The 21,380-nt window shown below is 52.8% G+C and overlaps 1 protein-coding gene across 1 annotated transcript in view; it reads left to right on the forward strand.

Annotated features, from left to right (window-relative positions):
* The window catches only part of SIN3B (SIN3 transcription regulator family member B), a 45,474-nt gene that overhangs the window by 15,227 nt on the left and 8,867 nt on the right, over positions 1–21,380 (forward strand). Inside the window, exons 5-12 of the mRNA XM_043467220.1 lie at positions 387–530; positions 8,526–8,648; positions 9,932–10,021; positions 10,439–10,557; positions 15,675–15,882; positions 18,096–18,212; positions 19,315–19,553; positions 20,191–20,374. Coding sequence (XP_043323155.1) covers positions 387–530; positions 8,526–8,648; positions 9,932–10,021; positions 10,439–10,557; positions 15,675–15,882; positions 18,096–18,212; positions 19,315–19,553; positions 20,191–20,374 — 1,224 coding nt within the window. The remainder of the gene's footprint in view (positions 1–386; positions 531–8,525; positions 8,649–9,931; positions 10,022–10,438; positions 10,558–15,674; positions 15,883–18,095; positions 18,213–19,314; positions 19,554–20,190; positions 20,375–21,380) is intronic.

Consider the following 21,380-nt stretch of genomic DNA (forward strand, 5'->3'; position numbering starts at 1 on the left):
AGCCTCTGCACAACAGTGCTGCTCGAGGGCTGGGACAAGGTCCTTCCGTGACCGTGCCTCTCCCCCATTGCCTCCACGCTCCCAGCTCTGACTGCATCCATGGCTGGGGCCCAGGCCAAGTTGCGCAGCAGGGTCAAGATGCAAGCACACGGGGCCGTTCTCCCGAGCCGGTGGAAGGGAAGTGGTTGGGGGGTAACCCAGGTGTCAGCTAGGCAGCAGGCTGGGCCCTCTCCCCTGGTGGCAGCAGTCAGGGGCTCTGCCCGCCAAGCCTGTCTTTCGTGAATCGTCCCTCTCTCCTCCACAGTGGGATGCTGGAATGTCCCGGCCTAGGGTGTCTCTTGGTTCCTTGGCTAACGACTCCTTTTCCTTTTCTTGAAAATTCACAGAAGGAGCAGCTGAGCACAAAGGGCCGTCCCTTCCGAGGCATGTCTGAAGAGGAGGTGTTCACTGAGGTGGCCAACCTCTTCCGCGGCCAGGAGGACCTGCTCTCCGAGTTTGGACAGTTCCTGCCTGAAGCCAAGCGCTCCCTGGTGAGTACGGAGCACCCACCCCCGTCTGGGGCCACGTTCTCGGCCAGAGCCCCACGCCTCAGTGCAGCCTTCAGGCCAGGCCGGGTTTATCCACTCCCCAGAGACACTGGCTTTCCCCCGAAGCCACACCCAGTGCAGCCACCCATGGGCCCGGCGTGCAGGCTCCACGCCCTCACTGACCTGGAGCAGGTCCTCCACAGGGCTTCTCTGGATCGAGAGCGGCGGGTGCTGAGGGCCGGTTTGGGGGGCAGAGCGTCTTCAATGGAGACCTGCCCGTGACCGGGGCCTGTGGTGCAGGAGGGCTCAGGCTCACTGCCTGCCTGTGTGGAGGGACCGAGTGGACGTGGGCTGAGGCTCAGCCGTGACTGGGGCGGGGGCACAGAACTGGGAGCGGCAGAGGGGCCTGGGGTGGGGAGTTTGGGAGCGCAGACTGCACTGTCAGCCTTTCTCTCTCTGCTGTGGCCTGAGGCCTGCCAAGCTGCCTTTTCCATTTCCTCCTCCTCTTTTTCTTTTCTTGCGAACTTAACAGCTTTCAGAAAAAAATTGAAGGAAGACTCACGTAACATAACATTCACCATTTTAAAATGTACAGTTCAGTGGTGTTTAGGGTACTCATGGTGTTGTGCAACCGTCACCTCTGTCTAGTTGCAGAACATCCCCAGCACCCCAAAAGGAAACATCCCCGTTAGCAGTCACTCCCCATGCTCTCCTCCTGAGACCTGGCAGCCTCCAGTCTGCTTTCTGTCTCTGTGGATTCGCCTGTTCCTGGACATTTCGTGTGTTGATAGATGGAATCATATGACATGTGGCCTTTGATTGGCACGTGGCTGTTTTCACTCAGCCTCATGTTTTGAAGCTTCATCCGTGATGTGTCAGAACTTCATCACTTGTATGGCCGAATAGTAATTCCATTGTGTGGATGGATCACAGTCTGTTCATCTGTTCATCCATTGATGGACACTTGGGTTGTTGCCCTTTGGTCACTGGCTAGTGCTACTGTGAGCAACATGTACAAGGTTTTGCTTGAACACATGTTTTCGGTTCTTTGTCTGTACCTAGGAGTGAAATTGCTGAGTCTTAGGGTAACTGTATGTTTAACTTTTGAGAAACTGCCAGACTGTTTCCCACAGTGGCTGGACCATTTTCCGTTCTCACTAGCAGTATACTTGGGTTTCAGTTTTCCACATCATCACCAATGCTCAAGATTTCCTTTATTTTTTTAAAAAGATAGTCTTTGAGTTGGCGTGAAATGGTATCTCGTTATGATTGTGATTTGCATTTCCCTGCTGACTCATGATACTGAGCATTTCATGTGCTTACTGGCCATCTGTTTACCTTTGGAGAACTGTCTATTCAAGTACTTTGCACAGTCTTCCGTTTGTCTCCTGGTTGTTGGGTTTTTTTTTTTTTTAATTAATTTATTTATTTTTTCAGTGGGTTTTGTCATACATTGACATGAATCAGCCATAGATTTACACGTATTCCCCATCGATCCCCTCCCCCTCCTCTCCACCCGATTCCTCTGGGTCTTCCCAGTGCACCAGGCCTGAGCACTTGTCTCATGCATCCCACCTGGGCTGGTGATCTGTTTCACCATAGATAATATACATGCTGTTCTTTCGCAACATCCCACCCTCACCTTCTCCCACAGAGTTCAAAAGTCTGTTCTGTACTTCTGTGTCTCTTTTTCTGTTTTGCATATAGGGTTGTCGTTACCATCTTTCTAAATTCCATATATGTGTTAGTATGCTGTAATGTTCTTTATCTTTCTGGCTTACTTCACTCTGTATAAGGGGCTCCAGTTTCATCCATCTCATTAGAACTAGTTCAAATGAATTCTTTTTAATGGCTGAGTAATATTCCATGGTGTATATGTACCACAGCTTCCTTATCCATTCATCTGCTGATGGGCATCTAGGTTGCTTCCATGTCCTGGCTATTATAAACAGTGCTGCGATGAACATTGGGGTGCATGTGTGGTTGTTGGGTTTTAAGAGTTCTTTATATACTCTTGTCATTAATCCCTTATCAGATATTTTCCTCTATTCTGTAGGTTGTCTGCACTTTTTTGTTAGTGTCCTTTGGTCAAGTCCAGTTACCTATTTTTTTTTCTTTCATCGCCCATGCTTTCACTGTCAAATCTAAGAATCTGTTGCTAATTCTGAGGTCATGAAGGTTTGCCTCTAAGTTTTTTTCTAATAACTTGTTTAGTTTTAGCTCCAGTGTTTGGGGCAGTGATCCAGTTTGACTTAATGTTTGTATATGGTGTGAGGTAGGGGTCCAGTCTGGTTTGTTGAGGGAATTGTTCTCTTCCCATTGTATAGTCTTGGCACGCTTGTCAGAAATCAGATGACCAGTATTATGGGTTTATTTCTGGACTCTCACTTCTAATCCATTGATCTCCATGTCTGCCTTTGGCCAGCACCGCATCATCTTGATTACTGTTGCTTTGTAGTAAGTTTCAAATCAGGACGCATGAGTCCCCCGATTTGGTTCTTTTTCAGGATTGTTCTGGCTAGTCAGGCCCCTTGCAGTTCTATATGAATTTAAAGATTGGATTTCCCATTCTAGCAAAAAAGGCTATTGGGAGTTTGAAAGTGATTGCATTGAATCTTCCAACTGTTTGGGGGAGTATTGCCTTCCTAACAAGATTAAGTCCTCTACCCAACAAATACGCAGCATTTCTTCCTTTATTTAAATGTTTAATTTCTCTCAGCAGTGTTTCATAGTTTTTTTTCCTACTGTATAAGTCTTGACCCCTTTGATTATTTCCAAATACTTTATCCTTTTTGTTGTCATGGAAGTTTTTTGCATATAACTTGATTGATTGATTGTTTTTGTCCGGCTGGGTCTTCTTGCTGCTCGGGCTTTTCCCCAGATGTGGAGAGCGGGGGCCACTCGAGTTGTGCGCGGGCTTCTCCTTGTGGAGGCTTCTCCTTCGGAGCACAGGCTCTAGGCACACGGGCTTCAGTGGTTACGGCATGTGGGCTCAGTAGTTTAGATTCCCTGGCTCTCGAGCACAGGCTTGATAGTTGTGGCGGACGGGCATAGTTGCTCCGAGGCGTGTGGGATCTTCCCGCATCGGGAAACAATTCTTTACCACTGAGCCACCAGGGAAGTCCTGCAGTTGTTCTCTTAATTTCACTTCTGGATTAGTCATTGCTCATATACAGAAACAGCACTGCTTTTTTGTGTTGATTTTGTATCCTGCAACTTTGCTAAACCCGTTTATTTGCTTTGATGGTTTTTGTGGATTCCCTAGGATTTGCTAATTATATAGCTTTTCCAGTTTGTGTGCTTTTGTTTCCTTCTTTGGCCCAGTTGCTCTGTTAGAACTTCCAGTATTGTGTGGACTAGAAGTGGTGAGAGCAGGTGTCCATGTCTCGCTCCTGATCTTAGAGGAAAACCTTCCGTCTTTCACCACGAGTGTGATGTGAGCTGGGGGCTTTTCATAAGCAGCCTCAGGCTGAGGAAGCCCCCTCTATTCGAAGGTTGATGAGCGTTCCATTTCCTCTCTTCGCTCTTTCTCTTTGCCCTTGACGACAGCTTGGGCTGTGAGCACACCAGAGTCCCCCTCCCAGCCTCCTGCGTCACCACCGCCTCTCCCGGGTCTGCTTCCTGAGTGAGGGTGCAGTGGGGGCACGGGGCTGCAGGACAGCAGGTCTCGAAGGAAGGGGCTCACAGGGCAACAGCAGTCTGAGTCTGGATGCCATTCAAGACTCTTGGTTGAGCAAGTGGACTTCCGGTGTGCGATCTGGGGCTCATCCCCATGTTACTGTCTCCAGGACACAGAGCACCATCCCTGAGTAGAGTTTCCACACAGAAACACTTCCTGACTGAGCCAGAGAAGCTGGCTCTGTGCCACAGCCCGTCTGTGGGGCTGATGTCAAGTCCAGGAGCTGTGACCAGTCCTGCCCACCCTCTTGGAGTCTCAGGTGTCCTGGGGGGCTGGACTGAGCCCAGTGAGCACACAGCCCGGGCCTCCTTGTGCTCTGGGTGCGGCAGGGGGCCTTGAGCTGGCCATGTCACCTCCCAGGCTTCATTGCCTTCTCTCTTATGTGGAACTGATCACCCCTCCTGCTTAGGCTGGGACTGAGGTATTGTCTTTCAAGTGCTTCTCACAGGGCCCAGCTTATACTCAATGCTTTGGAATGAGCTGCTATGGTTGTGCTGGAAAATCCAGCCTAGAATCCAGGCTGGTCGTCCCATCTCCAGCACCAGTCTGCTGCCTGGCCTGCCGGAAGCTCTTGAGAAATGCCTGGGCAGGTGGGGGAAACAAAGCCCCTGTCTGGACCCCCCAGGGACAGAGAACTCACATCTGCACTGGGCCTCTCAGCCCAGCTGCCTCCTCATGGCCCTACCCTCGAGTCTGACTTGCTTCTTTAAGTCCACTGTCTGCCCCGTGTATCTCTCTGAACTTCAGAATCCCGACTTGTTTTTCTCTCCGTGTTTCCAAATAATGCCCTTTGCAGCCGCAGCTTCATTGCCATCTTCCTTCTCTGTGCGTGTTCATCAGAGACCTCCCTAACTGGCTCATGACCGACCCTCCCCACTGGCTCCCGGGGCCACGCGGCCGAGGAGCAGAGGGATCTCAGCACCTCCTTCCCACTGCGTACCCTTCTGTTGGCTCAGCCCAAGGTTGCGGGCACGTGGGCCTCTGTGTCCAGGGAACTCGAGCTGCATCGTGTCCCCTGCTTTGAAGCCTTTGTTGCTCCCTCGTACACTTGGTGGATAGTCTTTGGGTGTCATCCTCTTGGATCTGGGTCTGGAATCTCAGCTCTGACCTTGGTGTTGGCAGTTCTCTTCCTGAACCATTCCTGCAGGGATGTGTGTCCAGCGGCATCCTCCAGTGGCCTTCCCAGAGCCATCACTGTCAGTGCCATGTGGTCCAGGTGCAGCCCACCCTTGTGGCTTCAGGAAGGAAAGGCCTTCCTGAGTCCCTGGCCATCTTTCACCGCTCTGGAGGACATGCCCTGCTCAGGGAGGCTCGAGAGTATAGCCCCCACTTAGACAGGAGGTGGTGGGTGCAGCACCAGAATAGGGGCTCTGAATGACACACCTGGTCCATGTCCGCTTTGTCCCCTCCTCTCTGCAGGAGCCTGGCAGGTCACCTCCTCATCCCTCAGCTCCCTCATCTAAGAAATGTGATGAGAATGTCTGTCCCTAGACCAGTTGGAAGCTTTTAAGCAAAGTGTCTGGCCCTGGTGAGGCCAGGGTTGCAAAGCAGGGTCCTGCCTTGGTGGAGCAGCCATCAGACCTGCCTCGGGTGGGTGGGGGGCCCCGTCTGCTGGAGTTGTGGGGACAGTGCATGGAGGACGCTTGGTAACTGGGCACACTGGCCGTCTACGCAGCTCACGTGAACTCTGCAGGCCCTGGTTCCTGAGTTCCCTTGTTGCCTCTCTGTGAGGGGTGAGTGGAGCCTCGTTCTCTGAGGGCCGTGGTCGCAGCACCCCCTGGCGGACACAGCGTAGCATCTACCAAGCTGGACTCTGACAAAGCCCACCCTGGAAAGAAAAGCATCTCCCTCAGAAAAGCACCTACTCAGTTTCTCTAGATGGTATTTGTTATCAGTCCAGCAGTGTTTTTTTAAGTGTACATTGGGTGATTAGAGCTGTTTGTGCTTTTTAAAAGATTTCATCAACTTTTAAAAATTATTAAAATGCTCGTATGTATATATAATTCATCTTATAAGATGATCTTGCATTTACGTTTCTACTAAAACGGCAGGAGAAAGAAACCAAAGGCAAAATTGGATATTGTCCTAATTAAACTCGACTATCTGGCCTAGATCAGGGCTCAGCAGTTTTTCTGTTAAGGGCCAAACAGTGAGTATCTTAGGCTTTGCAGACCGCACAGTCTGTGTGGCAAAGGTGCAGCCCTGCGGTGGAGGCGGGAAAGCAACCACAGGCCTTACATCAGTTAGTGGGTGTGGCTATGTGCCAGTGAAACTTTATTGACAAGCACAAACTGAGCCAGCCCCTACCTAAATGGTTTCTGGGGGCCTTCTACCTCAGACATTTGCAAATTGGGACATTTAACTGAAGCATAAGAACTGTCTGAACTGTTAGTTGAAGGTTGGTGATAACTGAGCTTGCTTTCCAACTGGGTGATCTTGACTGGGCACGCAGTGGGTGTCCCCCTCACCCCCCATTCCGCCCGCCCCTGCCACCAAGTCCTATTATTACCCATTCCCCTCTGAGAAGCGATGTTTGCACCAGTTCTGGAATCTACGGCAGATACCAGTTGAGAATTTTTTTACTTTAGATTCTTGAAGTAGTCTTGAATCTTTGGATAACTACTCCTCCAAAGAATTAATCCCCTAACGGACAGGGACAGACTTTGTTGTTGTTGTCCAGTCGGTAAGTTGCATTTGATTCTTTGCGACCCCATCGACTATATAGCACGCCAGGCTCCTCTGTCCTCTGCTGTATCCCAGAGTTTGCTCAAATTCATGTCCATTGAGTCGGTGATGCTTCCAACCATCTCATGCTCTGTTGCCCCCTTCTACTTTTGCCTTCAGTCTTTCCCAGCATCAGGGACTTTTCCAATGAGTCAGCTCTTTGCATCAGGTGGCCAGAGTACTGGAGATTCAGCTTTAGCATTAGTCCTTCCAGTGAGTATTCAGAGTTGGTTTCCTTTAGGATTGACTGGTTTGATTGCCTTGCTGTCCAAGGGACTCTCAAAAGTCTTCTCCAGCACCACAGTTCGAAAGCATCAATTCTTTGGCACTCAGCCTTCTTAATGGTCTAACTCACATCTGTACATGACTACTGGAAAAACCATAGCTTTGACTATATCTGTAGTTAAGTAATAGATCTTTATCATTGTAATTATTTATATAAAAATAGTGCATGCTCATAGGAAAAAAGTGTCAGTGAGAGCATCAAGTATGAAAAGTAAATTTCCCTCTTTCTTGCCTCAGTTTCCCAGTCATTCTCCTCAGAATTAAACTTAGAAATGTCTTATATATCTTTCCAGAAACCTCTGAGTGCAGACAAATGGACTCCTTTAAAAAAAAAAAATGGCATCCTGTTTGTTCGGGCATGCCCCTAGGGGTTTTTCCTGTTTGGAATAACGGTGTATCAGATGTGCCTGTCCCTAGCATCAACACAGAGCTGATTCATAGCTGACGTTTGCCTCTGTTTTGTTTGGAGGCACCATGATTTATCCTCCCAGCCCACCCTTCATGTGGTGTCTCTGCATAAAGGCCCCATGGTCGGTGGGGGTGATGGTGCTGTGCCTCTGCAGCCCAGCCCCGCAGAAGAGCTGCGAGCTGTCCACCTTCTCCCTTGCCTGCTTGGACTTCCATATGATAACAAATGCTGCTAGATTCCTCCAGAACCATTCTTCATAAATATTGCCAGCACCCTGACCTGCTAATAAGTGCTTGGTGCAGAGAACCAGCAATGAGAGCCCCCCACCCCCACCCCCGCCCCCACCCATGATGACTTTGCCTCCAGGATGCATTTTTCATTCATAGGAAAGAACACAGACTTGGCTGGAAGGCCCCCAAGTGACCTGGCAGCCATCAGCCACATCCTCTTGCTGCCAGGGCTTTGCATATACTGGTCGTCTCACCTGAAATGATTTCCTTCCTGCGGTGCACCCAGACACACAGGCAGACACCCTGTCAGTGGTCTGCTGGGTGAGTCCCGCACCAAGGCCCAACTTCAGTGTCTCCCTGCTGAGTCCTCCCTCACTTGTCAGGACCCTCATCCATCGAGGCCTTCCTTGAGCCTTCTCCCGGCCTCACGGAGTGCAACTGTGGTGAGCTGGGTACACAGGTCTTTCCTGCAGTTAACGTGAGCATCTTGAGAGCCAGGCTTAGTTCGCATTAGGACCAGGCCCCTGGCCCGGGGCAGATAGTGCCCCGGTCTTTGGGGTCATGAGCTGAGTCTCAGCTGTTTCCGCGTGCTCAGATACAGTGAGAACCAGCCCTGGTGGGTCCGGCTGTGTCTCACCAGTGCTGACCACCTCCTGTGTTTGTGTCCTTAGTTCACAGGAAATGGGCCATGCGAAATGAACAGTGTTCAAAAGAGCGAGCATGAGAAGAATCTGGAGCACAGCAAAAAGCGCTCCCGGCCCTCCCTCCTCCGTCCCGTGTCTGCACCAGCAAAGGTAACCGTCAGCTGTGCACATAGACGTGTGTGTCGACACTCAGCAGCCTGGCCTTCTCTGTAGATGACCTGGGGAGCAACGTGCGGAGGCCCTGAGCAACAGGCTGGGGCAGGAGGCTGAGTCCAGGCCCTAGTCCAGCTTGAAATTCACTGTCTGTGGGAGCTTGGGAAGACAGCTCACCTCTAAGGTGGCTGCTCACCTGTTTCCCTTGGCTTACAAGAGTGTGAGATGTGGTGTCATCTCCTCCTGCGTAAACTGGATACACTGCTCAGCCTGCTGCTTCTCACCTTCACTACTCTCTCATGGGCAGGACGCCCATGTACAGTTGTGCAGGTTGGTCACTGCACAAGGTGCCCTGCTAAGGGGTGAGAGGCTCTGAGGTTCCTCTCCTGTTGTGCTCCTCACCTGTGATGGTGATTTTCTTATTCCATCATCCCTTGTGTATTTGCTAGTTGGCTTTCTACGGGAAGGGAGAGCTTTTTCTCCATCTCTGTCTGTTTAATGTGTGTCTTTACAGACTCGGGTTATAATCTGTGACTGTCATGTTCTTTTGTGTTTTTTGTCTTGTTTTTCTTTGTTTTTCTGTGCTGCACCTTGCAGCGTGCAGAATCCTAGTTGCCAGGCCGGGCATCGAACCCATGCCCCTTGAAGTGGAAGCACAGTATAATCTATGACTATCATTGTCTGTCTTGACTCTAAACTGCCTCAGATCTAGCCAGTGGGGCCCCTTTAGGCTGGCTCTTGTGTCCTTTTGACACATGCCCATCATTCTTCAGGCATTTGGGAGATGGTTTGGTAGTATCCTCGATGTCTCAGGAGTGTGATCAAGTTCAGGTCCAAGTCCAGCCTAGAGAGAACAATCTTCACAGCAACTTAAAACCCAAATTTCCCCAGGATCTTCTCATTGCCACCCCCCCTCCCCATACCCCCCAATCACAGTCACAGCTCATGGGAGGAGCAGGCAGGAGAAGAGGTCTCTGATACTATATCTAAGGGCATGACTCCCTTGCTCTTCTTACCCTGTGATGCCCCTGCCTGATAGCAAAAGCACTAAATTGCTGAGATTTAGATCCCAGATTGTGGGCAGGGTGGCTGTGTGACTTCCACTCTGCACTCGGTCCTGGAGGCTGAGGTGGCTGGTCCTGAGAAGTCCATCCATGGGGGTCCTGATGATGGTTCCTGTCAGGAGCGCTCCGTGTTGGCGATGTTGTGACTCACAATGATGGACACAGGCCACCTGTGGGATGCACAGAGCATCCATGGCGTGGGCTCTCTCTCCGCAGAAGAAGATGAAACTCCGTGGCACCAAAGACCTGTCCATCGCCACCGTGGGCAAGTACGGCACTCTGCAGGAGTTCTCTTTCTTCGACAAGGTGAGCGGCGAGACCAGTGACCTCTGGGCCTTGCCTGGTCCAGGCTGGCCTCTCCCAGCTCAGATCTGAGCAGTCCCAAGTGAGGAGGCGGCGGCAGGTGGCCGGTGGCGGACAGTGGGCAGGAGGTGGCGAAACACATGGGAAAGGCTGAGCTCAGAGCCCGTGCCACATCTGGGGACACACGTCTGCCGCTCAGAAGCTGTATGGCTTCTCTGAAGCAGGGGTGGTCCGGGGGCTTCCTGCCCAGAGTCAGTGGGCAGAGCCAGTGAGATGGCTCTGGGCGTGTGCTGTCTGAGTGGAGAGCAGTCCCCTGCAGACCACAGCCACCATCTGTGGCTCCGTGTGCACCTGGCGAGGTAGACCAGGTGGGCTCGGGCGGGGCGTGGCCCTCAGGCCCCTGACTGCCTCCCCCTGCAGGTGCGACGGGTGCTGAAGAGCCAGGAGGTCTATGAGAACTTCCTCCGCTGCATCGCCCTCTTCAACCAGGAGCTGGTGTCTGGCTCTGAGCTCCTCCAGCTGGTTGGCCCGTTCCTAGGGTGAGTGGTACTTCTCCCCTCTTGCATTTTGTTCCGCAAATGCCTTTCACCCATCTTTTGGCTGTTGTATTTGGAAAACAGTATATCCGTTTTTTTCCGATTTTTTTCTTTTAAGTTGGAATTGTTACAGACATCACAATAGATTCACCAGCAGTTGTGAGAAAGAACACAGAACTTCTGGGGAGCGTCCCCCCACGGTAACATCTGTAGTCAATGTCATAAGCAGGATGTTGACTTTCAGACGACCCACCCATCTTTTCATGTTCCCATTTTATGTGTGTGTATGTGTACAGTTGTATCACTTGTGAAGGCTGGTGTGTCCCCTGCCACTGTGCAGGTACGGAGCAGCCTCGGAACCACAGGAATCCTGGTGTTGGCGTTTGATACTCAGATCCACATCCCTCCTATCCCCAGGCCCCTGGCAGCCCCTCAAACTTGTGCTTCTTCTCTAAAGCTTACTTGGCAAGAGAATTAGGTAGAGTCATACATTGTATGTTGTTTAACCTTTCAGGATCAGCTTTTTTCACTTGGCATAATTCCCTGGAGATTCATTATGCTTTTTAAAATTCTATCAGAAATTACCAGGAAGAATGAAATGACTGGTCAGCATCCCTCGTTCCCCAAGAGAAGTGCTGTTAGCAGATCAGTGACCCACTTCCATCACATGCTGCTGCCCTGTGTGAGCCAGCCCCGGCCGGCAGCTTCCGAGGGGATGGAGCTGGTCTGGAGGTGCTGTGTGTGGGAAGGGGCGTGTGCTGGCTGCCAGTGTGCTTCCTGCTCACCATCTTGGTCACGTCCAGCCTGGGTCTGAGCCCCATCTGAGCCTCAGTTTCCATGCTGTCAAAAGGGGATTATAAGTATACCTACACAGTGTTTCAAAAAGCTCCAAGTGAGCTTTGCCTGAAGACTGCTAGCATCTCACACATGGTGAGTTCTCCCTACACATGACATGCTTTAGTCACTAAGTCGTGTCCGACTCTCTGTGACCCCATGGACTGTAGCCACCAGGTTCCTCCCTCCATGGAATGCTCCAGGCAAGCATATTGGAGTGGGTAGCCATTCCCTTCTCCAGGGGAATCTTCCCGACCCAGGAATCGAACCCAGGTCACCTCCTGCATTGCAGGCAGATTCTTTACCGTCTGAGTCACCAGGGGAGCCTGCCTGTTTAGGCCCCAAGACAGCTGCAGGGGCAGCCAGGCTCTGGGGGCAGCTACCTGGGCCTTCCTAATAATTAAAAAGGTATTTAAACTTTTTCTTTTTCACGTAAAATAGAACCCGGGTCCAGGAAACCACATAACTGAAGAATGGCTTGGTAAAATCATTTTTAGGCAAATTCCCTTGTACCCATAACCCTTGTCACAAATAGACCTTCGCCAACCTCCAGGAGCCATCCATGTGCCATGTCACTCATGCTCCCTCCCTCGGCTTAAGAGTGACCACCTCTCTGCACTGATCACGATGCAGCCAACCCGGGCCGACACCACCAGGCACACAGCTCAGGCTCAGGCTCCGAGCACAGAACTGGTCTGGGCTTTGTTTTCTAGCAGGTCTGTAGGTCTCTCTTCACGTCTAGGTTCTCCCTCCAGGTTTATTCTTTCCCATGTCTGCATTGGCATCCCTGTGGCGTGGGTGCACTTTGCCAAATGCATCTTCATGGTGCCCCCACATCCCTCTGTCCGTCAGGAGGCAAAGGTCTCCCCTCTTTCTGTGGTTTATTCTTCTGTTTATTCACTCACTGCAAGTTGCAGAAGAGAGTATCTCAACAGCATTTATTACAGTGTCAGGGTCTGCTTTCCTTTCTCATCAGGACCAGTTAGAAACTGAAAAGGGGACCAGTTTTTTTTAGCCTTCTATGAACTCAAGAATGTAGAATGTAAATGCATTCGCTATATCTCAATACATTTTACAGCTGAGGAAACTGAGGCCTGAGTGGATATCTCTCTCTTTCCCCAGGGCAAGCTTTCATAAAAGAGGCATTGTGTTGTGGTGGGCCAGCTCAGGGGGATCAGACCTGGAAGCTGGCCCTTCACTCCCATTCACGTACTAACCAGGCCTGACCCTGCTTAGCTTCTGAGATCAGATGACATTGGGCGCGTTCAGGGTGGTATGGCCATAGGCTGGCCCTTCACTCATCACTCTCTGTTCTCTAGACCTGGAAGCCAACCCTTCACTCACCCCCTCTTCTCTAGACCTGGAAGCCGGCCCTTCACTCACCCCCTCTTCTCTAGACCTGGAAGCCGGCCCTTCACTCACCCCCTCTTCTCTAGACCTGAGTGTGGCTGCTGAGTTTCACGTCAGTGGCACCACACTGTCAGGCTGGGCTACAGCCTTCTCTGTCCTTTTTAAAACTCAGCAATTCTTAGACCCACACGATCATTTTTAGTGACTGCATAGTGTTCCGTTACTTGTATGTATCGTGAGTTTCTCAGCAGGGTCTGTTTTGATGGACATTTGCCTCGGTTTCTCCCTGTGGTCAGTGCTGGGGTCACGCGCTTGGACTGGGATACTCAGAGGTCTAGTTCGAGTCATCAGGAGGTGCTTCTCTGGTGGTTCTGAGAGGGCGCACACATAAGGCTGGCCTTTCCGTTAGATTAACTTTCTGGGCCCGCTGAAGATCTGTTAACACTCTGGAAAACCGCCCAGAACAGGATGGCAACATCACACAAGGCTCAGCTAAGATGTGGCTGGTTCTTTTTTTCTTTTCTTTTTTCAGTTTTGTTTATTTTTGGCTGTGCTGGGTCTTTGTAGCTGGGTGGGCTTTTCTCCAGTTGCAGTGTGCAGGGACCACTCTAGCTGTTGTGTGCAAGCTTTCCATTTCAGGGCCTTCTCCACCTGCAGAGCACAGGCTCTAGGGCGGTCAGGTTTCAGTAGTCGCGGCGTGCGGGCTCAGTAGTTGCGGCATGCGGGCGCAGTAGTTGTGTGCGGGCGCAGTAGCCGCGGCGTGCGGGCGCAGTAGTCGCGGTGTGCGGGTGCAGTAGTTGTGGTGTGTGGGCTCAGTAGTTGTGTATGAGCGCAGTAGTCGTGGCGTGCGGGCTCAGTAGTTGCGGCATGCGGGCGCAGTAGTTGTGTATGAGCGCAGTAGTCGCAGCGTGCGGGCGCAGTAGTGTGCGGGCGCAGTAGTTGTGTGCGGGCGCAGTAGCCACGGCGTGCGGGCGCAGTAGTCGCGGTGTGCGGGCGCAGTAGTTGTATGCGGGTGCAGTAGTTGTGTGTGGGTGCAGTAGTTGTGGTGTGTGGGCTCAGTAGTTGTGTATGAGCGCAGTAGTCGTGGCGTGCGGGCTCAGTAGCGGCATGCGGGCGCAGTAGTTGTGTATGAGCGCAGTAGTCGCAGCGTGCGGGCGCAGTAGTTGTGTGTGGGTGCAGTGGTCGCGGCGTGCGGGCGCAGTAGTTGCGGTGTGTGGGCTTTGTTGCTCAGCAGCATGTGGGATCGTCCCAGATTTGGGGACTGCAGCCACGTCTCCTGATTGGCAGGCAGGTTCTTTACACACTGAGCCACCAAGGAAGCCCCCTGCTCGCCCATCTTGCTCTGATGCCCAGCTGAGTTACTGTTCGTGTGGCATCCCTGCCCCAGGAGGCCTCTCTCTGCATGTGTGACCTGCTTTCTGGGTTTGCACATCGTGGGCGGCCGAGTGCAGTGGTCCAGAGAGCTGCTCCCTAGTGACAGTGTGGCTGGAGTTAGGGGCGGGGTCGCCCCCCTTCAGAGTGGTTTATCCCGCCGTAACCTTGGACACCCTTTGCTCTGATGTTGTCGTCTTCCTTGGCTGCATTTCCGTTGGCCTATGGGCTTTTCTTGTGAGCCAAGCTGGGGGTGGGGGAGGCGGTCCTTAAAAGTGGGCTACAGCAGACGGCCGTCTGGGAGCACACAGTTAAGGAGCGGAGACTGCTTGACTTAGTCACCAGGCAGAATCACCACACCGGCTGTCAACATATCCGTACCCTTTCTGTAGAATTTGATTTTCATTTAAACAATCCAGATGACACTGGGGGTCAGTTGCCTTAAAATCTTCCCGTCGACATGCACGACCATTCTGTTACGATTCCTGAGAATTTGTCCAGGGAGAGGATCTCTCTCATGAGGGAGGAGGGCTCTGGGGCAGGGAAGCAGACTTTTTCTGTCAAGGACCAAGGGTCATGACCACCCAGCTTCTGACATTATCATCCACAAGCAAATATGCACAAGGAAATACTAAGCAAATGGATGTGACCGTCCACCGGTGAAACTGTCTGCAGATAGGCCTGGGCAGGTTGACTAGTTTCCCAGCCTGTGGCCTGGTGCTCAGCCCCTTCCAGTCAAGGAATATCGCTGACTCCAGCTTCTGCCAGCCTGGGTCAGTCTTATCTGGGGTGTCTCAAGGACCTGCCACGAGTGGTGGAGCCTGGTTGGTGATAGAGGGGTGGTGGGGGGGTGGCAGTCACACACACACAAGATGACTTTACCATCTTGGATGCTAGTTCCACCTCTCACCCCTCCTTTCTGAAGTTGATTCTGACCGTTGTTAACTACCTGCATCAGCATGAAGCCATTCTGATATCTCTGGATCATCCTCAGAAGGCCCTCAGGAGGCTGACTTACCATTTGTCTTTTTTTCTTAAATTAATTTTTTAGGGGCTGTGCTGGATCTTCACTGCTGAGCACAGGCTTTCTCTAGTTGCAGCAGGTGGGGGCTCCTCCCTGGTTGTGGTGCTTGGGATTCTCACTGCGGTGGTTTCTCTTGTTGCGGAGCATGGGATCTAGGGCTCAAGAGCTCAGTGGTTGCTCTGCAGTGCGTGGGATCTTCCCAGAGCAAGGATCAAACCACATGCCCTGCTTTGGCAGGTGGGCTACCAACCGCTGGACCACCAGGAGAGTCCTTAAGACTTCTTTCTCAATTGAAGTGTAGTTGATTTACAATCTTGTGTTAGTTTCTGGTGTATAGCAAGGTGATTCAGTTATCCATATATATTTTTTTCTCAGATTCTTTTCTATTACAGGTTATTACAGTTTACTGAATGTGGTTCCCTGTGCTATACAGTAGTACCTTGTTGTTCATCCATGTTATATATAGTAGTGTGCATCTGCTAATCCCAAGATCCTGATTCATCCCTCCCTCCCCCCATCCCATTTGTCTTTATTTCTGAAGGAAATTTCCAGAACTCTTTGCACAGTTCAAGTCCTTCCTGGGGGTGAAAGAGCTGTCCTTCGCCCCACCCATGAATGACAGATCCGGGGACGGAATAAGCCGGGAGATCGACTATGCCTCATGCAAACGCATCGGATCCAGCTACCGGGCGCTCCCCAAAACCTACCAGCAGCCCAAGTGCAGCGGGAGGACAGCCATCTGCAAAGAGGTAGCGTCCCCGGGGGGCTCCATCAGCTTGCGTGGTGCCTGTGTCCTGCCCCTCCACAAAACCCCCGTCACCTGTTCTGGATGGATGGAAGGGTGTTGATCCCCTCGGGTGTTGAGTGGTAGATGGTCCTGGGATGTAGCAAAACAGAGTGCCCAGGCAGAGATGATGGTTTCTCACCCTGCATGTGGCTCTGCAAGCCGCAGAGCACACGCTGCCAGCACACAGGTTTTGGCTTATCCACCATCATTCAGACTGAGATTTACCTGCCGTGAGCCCGCTCCGTTCCAGGTTCACTGCCCTCAGCGAGTTTCTCTTTAGCTTGACCACTGGACGCTTTTTGAAGTTAGTAGACAGTCTTACTGCATTTCCAGAATTCAAGAGTGCGTGCTCGATTCCAGGATATGTAGTCTGAGAGTCAGCAGAGCATGGCCCGTGAACCAAATCTGGTTCACAGCCTGTGTTTGTAAGTAAAGCTTTATTGGCACACAGATGGGCCCGTTTGTTTCCATACTGTCTGCAGCTGCTTTACTGGAACAAAGGCAGAGGTGAGTCCAGGCTTGTGTGGGTGTGGGCACGTATGCTCAGACCCTCAGTCGTACCCGACTGCGACCCTATGGACTCTAGCCTGCCAGGCTCCTGTATCCATGGGATTTTCCAGGCAAGAATACTGCAGTGGGTTGCTATTTCCTTTTCCAAGGGAGCTTCCTGACCCGAGGATTGAATGCACATCTCCTGCATTGCAGGTGGCTTCACCGAGCCATTGGGGAAGTCCCATTACCTTGCAGATACTGTGGGTTTGGTTCCAGACCACTGCAATAAAGCAAATACCACAGTAAAGACAGTCACATAAATTTTTGGTTTCCCAGTGCTTATGGAAGTTATGTTTATGCTCTACTGTGGTCTATAACATTAAGTGTGCTATCAGTTCAGTTCAGACTCTTTGAACCTCAGCATGCCAGGCCTCCCTGTCCATCACCAACTCCCGGAGTTTGCCCAAACTCGTGTCCATTGAGTTGGTGACGCTGCCATCCAATCATCTCATCCTCTGTCGTCCCCTTCTCCTCCTGCCCTCAATCTTTCCCAGCATCAGGGTCTTTTCAAATGAGTCAGCTCTTCGCATCAGGTGGCCAGAGTATTGGAGTTTCAGCTTCAACATCAGTCCTTCCAATGAATACCTAGGACCGATCTCCTTTTGGATGGACTGGTTGGATCTCCTTGCAGTCCAAGGGACTCTCAAGAGTCTTCTCCAACACCACAGTTCAAAAGCATAGTGTTATATTGAAAACAACAGCAACAGTATACACCTTAATTTAAAATATTTATGTCCCTAAAGCACGCTAACCATCCGAGCCTTCAGTGAGTTGCTGATCACTGGTACTGATAACACATACAGTAACAGTGAAAAAAGTTTGAAATACCGTGGGAATCACCAGAATGTGACATAGAGACCCAAAGTGAGCAAATACTTTTGGAAAAATGGCCCTGATGGACTCACTCGATGCAGGATTGCTGCAAACCTTCACTTTTTTTTTTTTTTTAAGTAACATCTGTGAATCACAATAAAAGGCTATTTCCGTGTAGACCCAACAGTGACCTGCACAACCTAAAATATTTACTACCTAGCCCTTTATAGAGAAAGTTTCCCAGCCCCGAAGTAGTAGATTTGTTCATTTGATCAAAGTCACATTTTCTCTTAAAACCACTTTTAAATCAATGTTACCGTTAGTATGACTTGCTCTTCCCTGGTGGCTCAGTGGTAAAGAATCCGCCTGCCAATGCAGGAGACGCGAGTTCGATCCCTGGGCCAGGAAGATCCCCTGGAGGAGGAGATGGAAATCCACTCCAGTATTCTTGCCTGGCAAACCCCATGGACAGAGAGGATCCTGGTGGGCTACAGTCCAGGAGGTCACAGAAGAGTCGGACGTGGCTTAGCAACTAAAACAGCAACAAAATCAGTGAACCAAAGTGAAGTGAAGGTCGCTCAGTAGCGTCACGCTCTTTTTGACCCCATGGACTATGTTCTCCAGGCCAGGATACTGGAGTGGGCAGCCTTTCCCTTCTCCAGGGGATCTTCCCAACCCAAGGATCGAACGTATTTCCTGCAGAATCAGGATTGTTCCTTATCCTTGGCACTTCTACACTGGACCACACAATAGAGCCCTCTGGCCACGGGGCCCCTGCCTCTCCAGTCACGGCGTTTCCCCTTGGCGCAGGTGCTGAATGACACCTGGGTGTCCTTCCCCTCCTGGTCTGAGGACTCCACCTTCGTCAGCTCCAAGAAGACGCCCTACGAGGAGCAGCTGCACCGCTGTGAGGATGAGCGCTTCGAGGTGCGTGCGGCCCCGCGGGCCCCCGGGGGCCCCCTCCTCGGCCCTGCCTTCCCTCCGGCCCCCTCTGTGTGTCCTCCACCCCACGGGATGCACCCTGATCCCCCTGAGGTCGGCCAGTCTCCTCTAGGGTGTCGGCGATCCCAGTGCCTTCCAGCAGTGGGCCACTCCCGAAAGCCTCCCTTCTCTGCCTTGCTGGCCTCCAGGCTGGCTCCGCGATGGTGCCTTTTTTTTTTAAAGTGTGCGTGTATTTCATTAACTACAGTTCAGTTCAGTCGCTCAGTCGTGTCCAACTCTTTGCTACAGTTAGGGTCACTTAAGTTAATTTTTGTAACAAAAATTTTTTACTGAGAGCATTGTAGATTCATATGCAGCTTAAAAAATAACAGAGTGCTCCGGGTACCTTTGCCCCGGTGGGAGTGGCTTGTAAATCTGAGGCAGTGTCACAGCTGGGCTATGGACCTTGACCCAGCCCATGATCTTATTCACGTCTCCCTAGTTGCACTTGTATCCGTGTGTGTGTGGGGTCGGGGGGAGCGGGGAGGATCTTGTGCATAAGTGTTTGTCTTATGTGTGTGTGTCTAGCTCTGGATTCTCTCCCCTGTGGAGGTCCGTGTCCCCAGCACCAGCCAAGGCACCAAACCGTTCCCCCACCAGTAGCATCTCTCACATGTTCCTGTAGAGCCCCTCCCAGGTCTCAGCAGCCACCAGCCAGTCCTCTGCCTGTTCACTTTGTCCCAAATGGAAGCACTCACGTGGCCTGTGACTTTGGGGATTGACTCCCCCTCCCCCAGCACATATTTTGGGGAGTCACCTGCAGGCTGTGTATACTATGCATCCCTTCCTCGCTGATGAGGGTAACGTGCATTCAATGCCTGTGAAGAGGGCCAGGCCAGGACCCGTCCCCCTCCTCAGAGGGGTCCAGCGGCGGGGAGGTCCAGGTAGCACAGAGGCCCGGATCTGTAACCAGCCATGCTTGCTCCAGTCCCCGGGCCTGCATCCATCACCCCTTCCCAGCCCTGTCCCAGCATCCCTTCTACTGGCCCGGGCTCATCCCTGGGGGATGAGCTGACCCGCTGACCTCTTTCTGCCTTCCTGTCCATAGTTAGACGTTGTCCTGGAGACCAACCTGGCCACGATCCGGGTGTTGGAGAGCGTCCAGAAGAAGCTGTCCCGCATGGCGCCGGAAGACCAGGAGAAGTTCCGGCTGGACGACTGTCTGGGGGGCACGTCAGAAGTGATCCAGCGCCGTGCCATCCACCGCATTTACGGTGACAAGGCCCCAGAGATCATCGAGAGCCTCAAGAAGAACCCGGTCACCGCCGTCCCCGTCGTCCTAAAAAGGTGCCCTCACGCTTCTCACCACACTGCCCAGGGGCTCGTTACTGCTGTTTGTCACAGGTGTAATCGTGAGGGGGTGCCTTGGGGACTCAGGCTGGTTGATTGTGTTGTGGTCTTCCTTTCTCTCCCTGTTACATCCCCAAGAGGCAAGTACAGCTGTTAGCGATTATTCGTGTCCTTCTCAAACATTCCACTCTGCACATGATCATATCCAATCATTATCTTAAAGCAGAAACAGCATCATCCTATGTCAATAGGCTTGCCCTTTATGTAATCATGCATTTTGGGACCCTCCCTGTGCTGCGAACAGTTACTGGTTAAGTGGCTGCCCTGGGTGCTGGGGCGCAGATGTGAGTGAGCCCGACACAGTCCCGTCTAGCAGGGAGCCCCGCGGCTGAGCCCGCAGCTGCAGAGAGTGCAGGCCGGGACAGCGAGGAGCTTCAGGACAGTGATGTTTGAGTAACCGTAAGAACGGCCATAGTGAGGTCCCCGCAGCCGTTCCCACCGCCTCCTTCATCCAGCACAGAGCCCAGCCCCCGTGCCTGGAGCGGGCTGTCCCGGGCGTGGAACGGGTCAGTGGGTCTGCAGTGGAAGACGGGTGTGCTGGGCCGTCCCCGTGCTGAGCCTGCTCGCCCCACAGGCTGAAGGCCAAGGAGGAGGAGTGGCGGGAGGCCCAGCAGGGCTTTAACAAGATCTGGCGGGAGCAGTATGAGAAGGCGTACCTCAAGTCCCTGGACCACCAGGCCGTGAACTTCAAGCAGAACGACACCAAGGCCCTTCGCTCCAAGAGCCTGCTCAACGAGATCGAGAGCGTCTATGACGAGGTGAGGCCCCTCAGCCGGGGCCTGGCTCTCCTGGCCTCCACAGCCCTCTCAGGACTGCGGAGGGGGATAGGAGGGCTGTTCCCGCCCGCCTCGGGCTGACCCAGGAAGGCGCCCTGCGGTCAGCAGAGGGCAGGCTTCTCAGCTCCCCGCCCCCTCGCTGGACCTTCTTTCAGGTGACTGGGGCCGGCAGCTTTCCTTTGCTGCTGCTTGCCGTGGGTCATGGACTGTTAGAGCCTTCGGGAGGAGTGTCCCATCTAACCCTTACTTGCAGGCCTTGCTGTATAGTACTGTTACTGTCCCAGTTTTAGCAGTGGGGAAACTGAGGCGCAGGAGCTGGCCCCTGGCCCAGCCCAGCTGCAGCAGACGAGGGCACCACGTGCCACCAGCGCACTGCCCTCCAGCTTTGGTGTGGTCCGGCTCACGGGGTCTGCGTGAGGCCGGCCAGGCCCTGGGCTCAAGGAGCTGCGCTTTGAACAGTGCCTGTGGGGAGAGTTCCTAGCGGGAGCCCTAGGCAGGAATCCTGGCAGGGGTGGCCCGCTGGGCGTTGGCTGTCGGGGAAGGAGGGGCCGCTGCTCGGTGCCGGAGCCCAGGTCAGGGAGCGGAGTCCCTGACCGAGTGCCCCTGGCCAAGCCACTTCCTCCCCTCTCTCCCGCACATGATCCTGAGCAGCGAGCGGCGGGGGTCTCACCTCCAGGCTCTCAAGGCCCCGCTGGGAGGCTCATCCTGCCCAGAGCTCGTGTTCCTCCACACGGCCGTGGAGCCCACCGAGGGTGCTGGCCCCAGACTACCTTCCCTCCTGCCTCCCTGCCGCGCTCGGCGCCCACTGCCCAGCCCCAGGGTCCACCCTGTGACCTGGCCTCTGCACTTCAGGCTGCAGATCCTTGAGGCCTGAGACTCCACCCTCCCCCCCAGAACGGGTGGCGCAGCCCCTCCCGCCCCGCTGCCATCAGCAGAGTCCCGCGGGGCCTTCCCTGGGGTCTGAGGGAGGAGGGCCGGGCCTGGAGAG

This window comes from Cervus canadensis, chromosome 4 (assembly GCF_019320065.1).
Source record: "Cervus canadensis isolate Bull #8, Minnesota chromosome 4, ASM1932006v1, whole genome shotgun sequence".
Taxonomy (NCBI): Eukaryota; Metazoa; Chordata; class Mammalia; order Artiodactyla; family Cervidae; genus Cervus; species Cervus canadensis.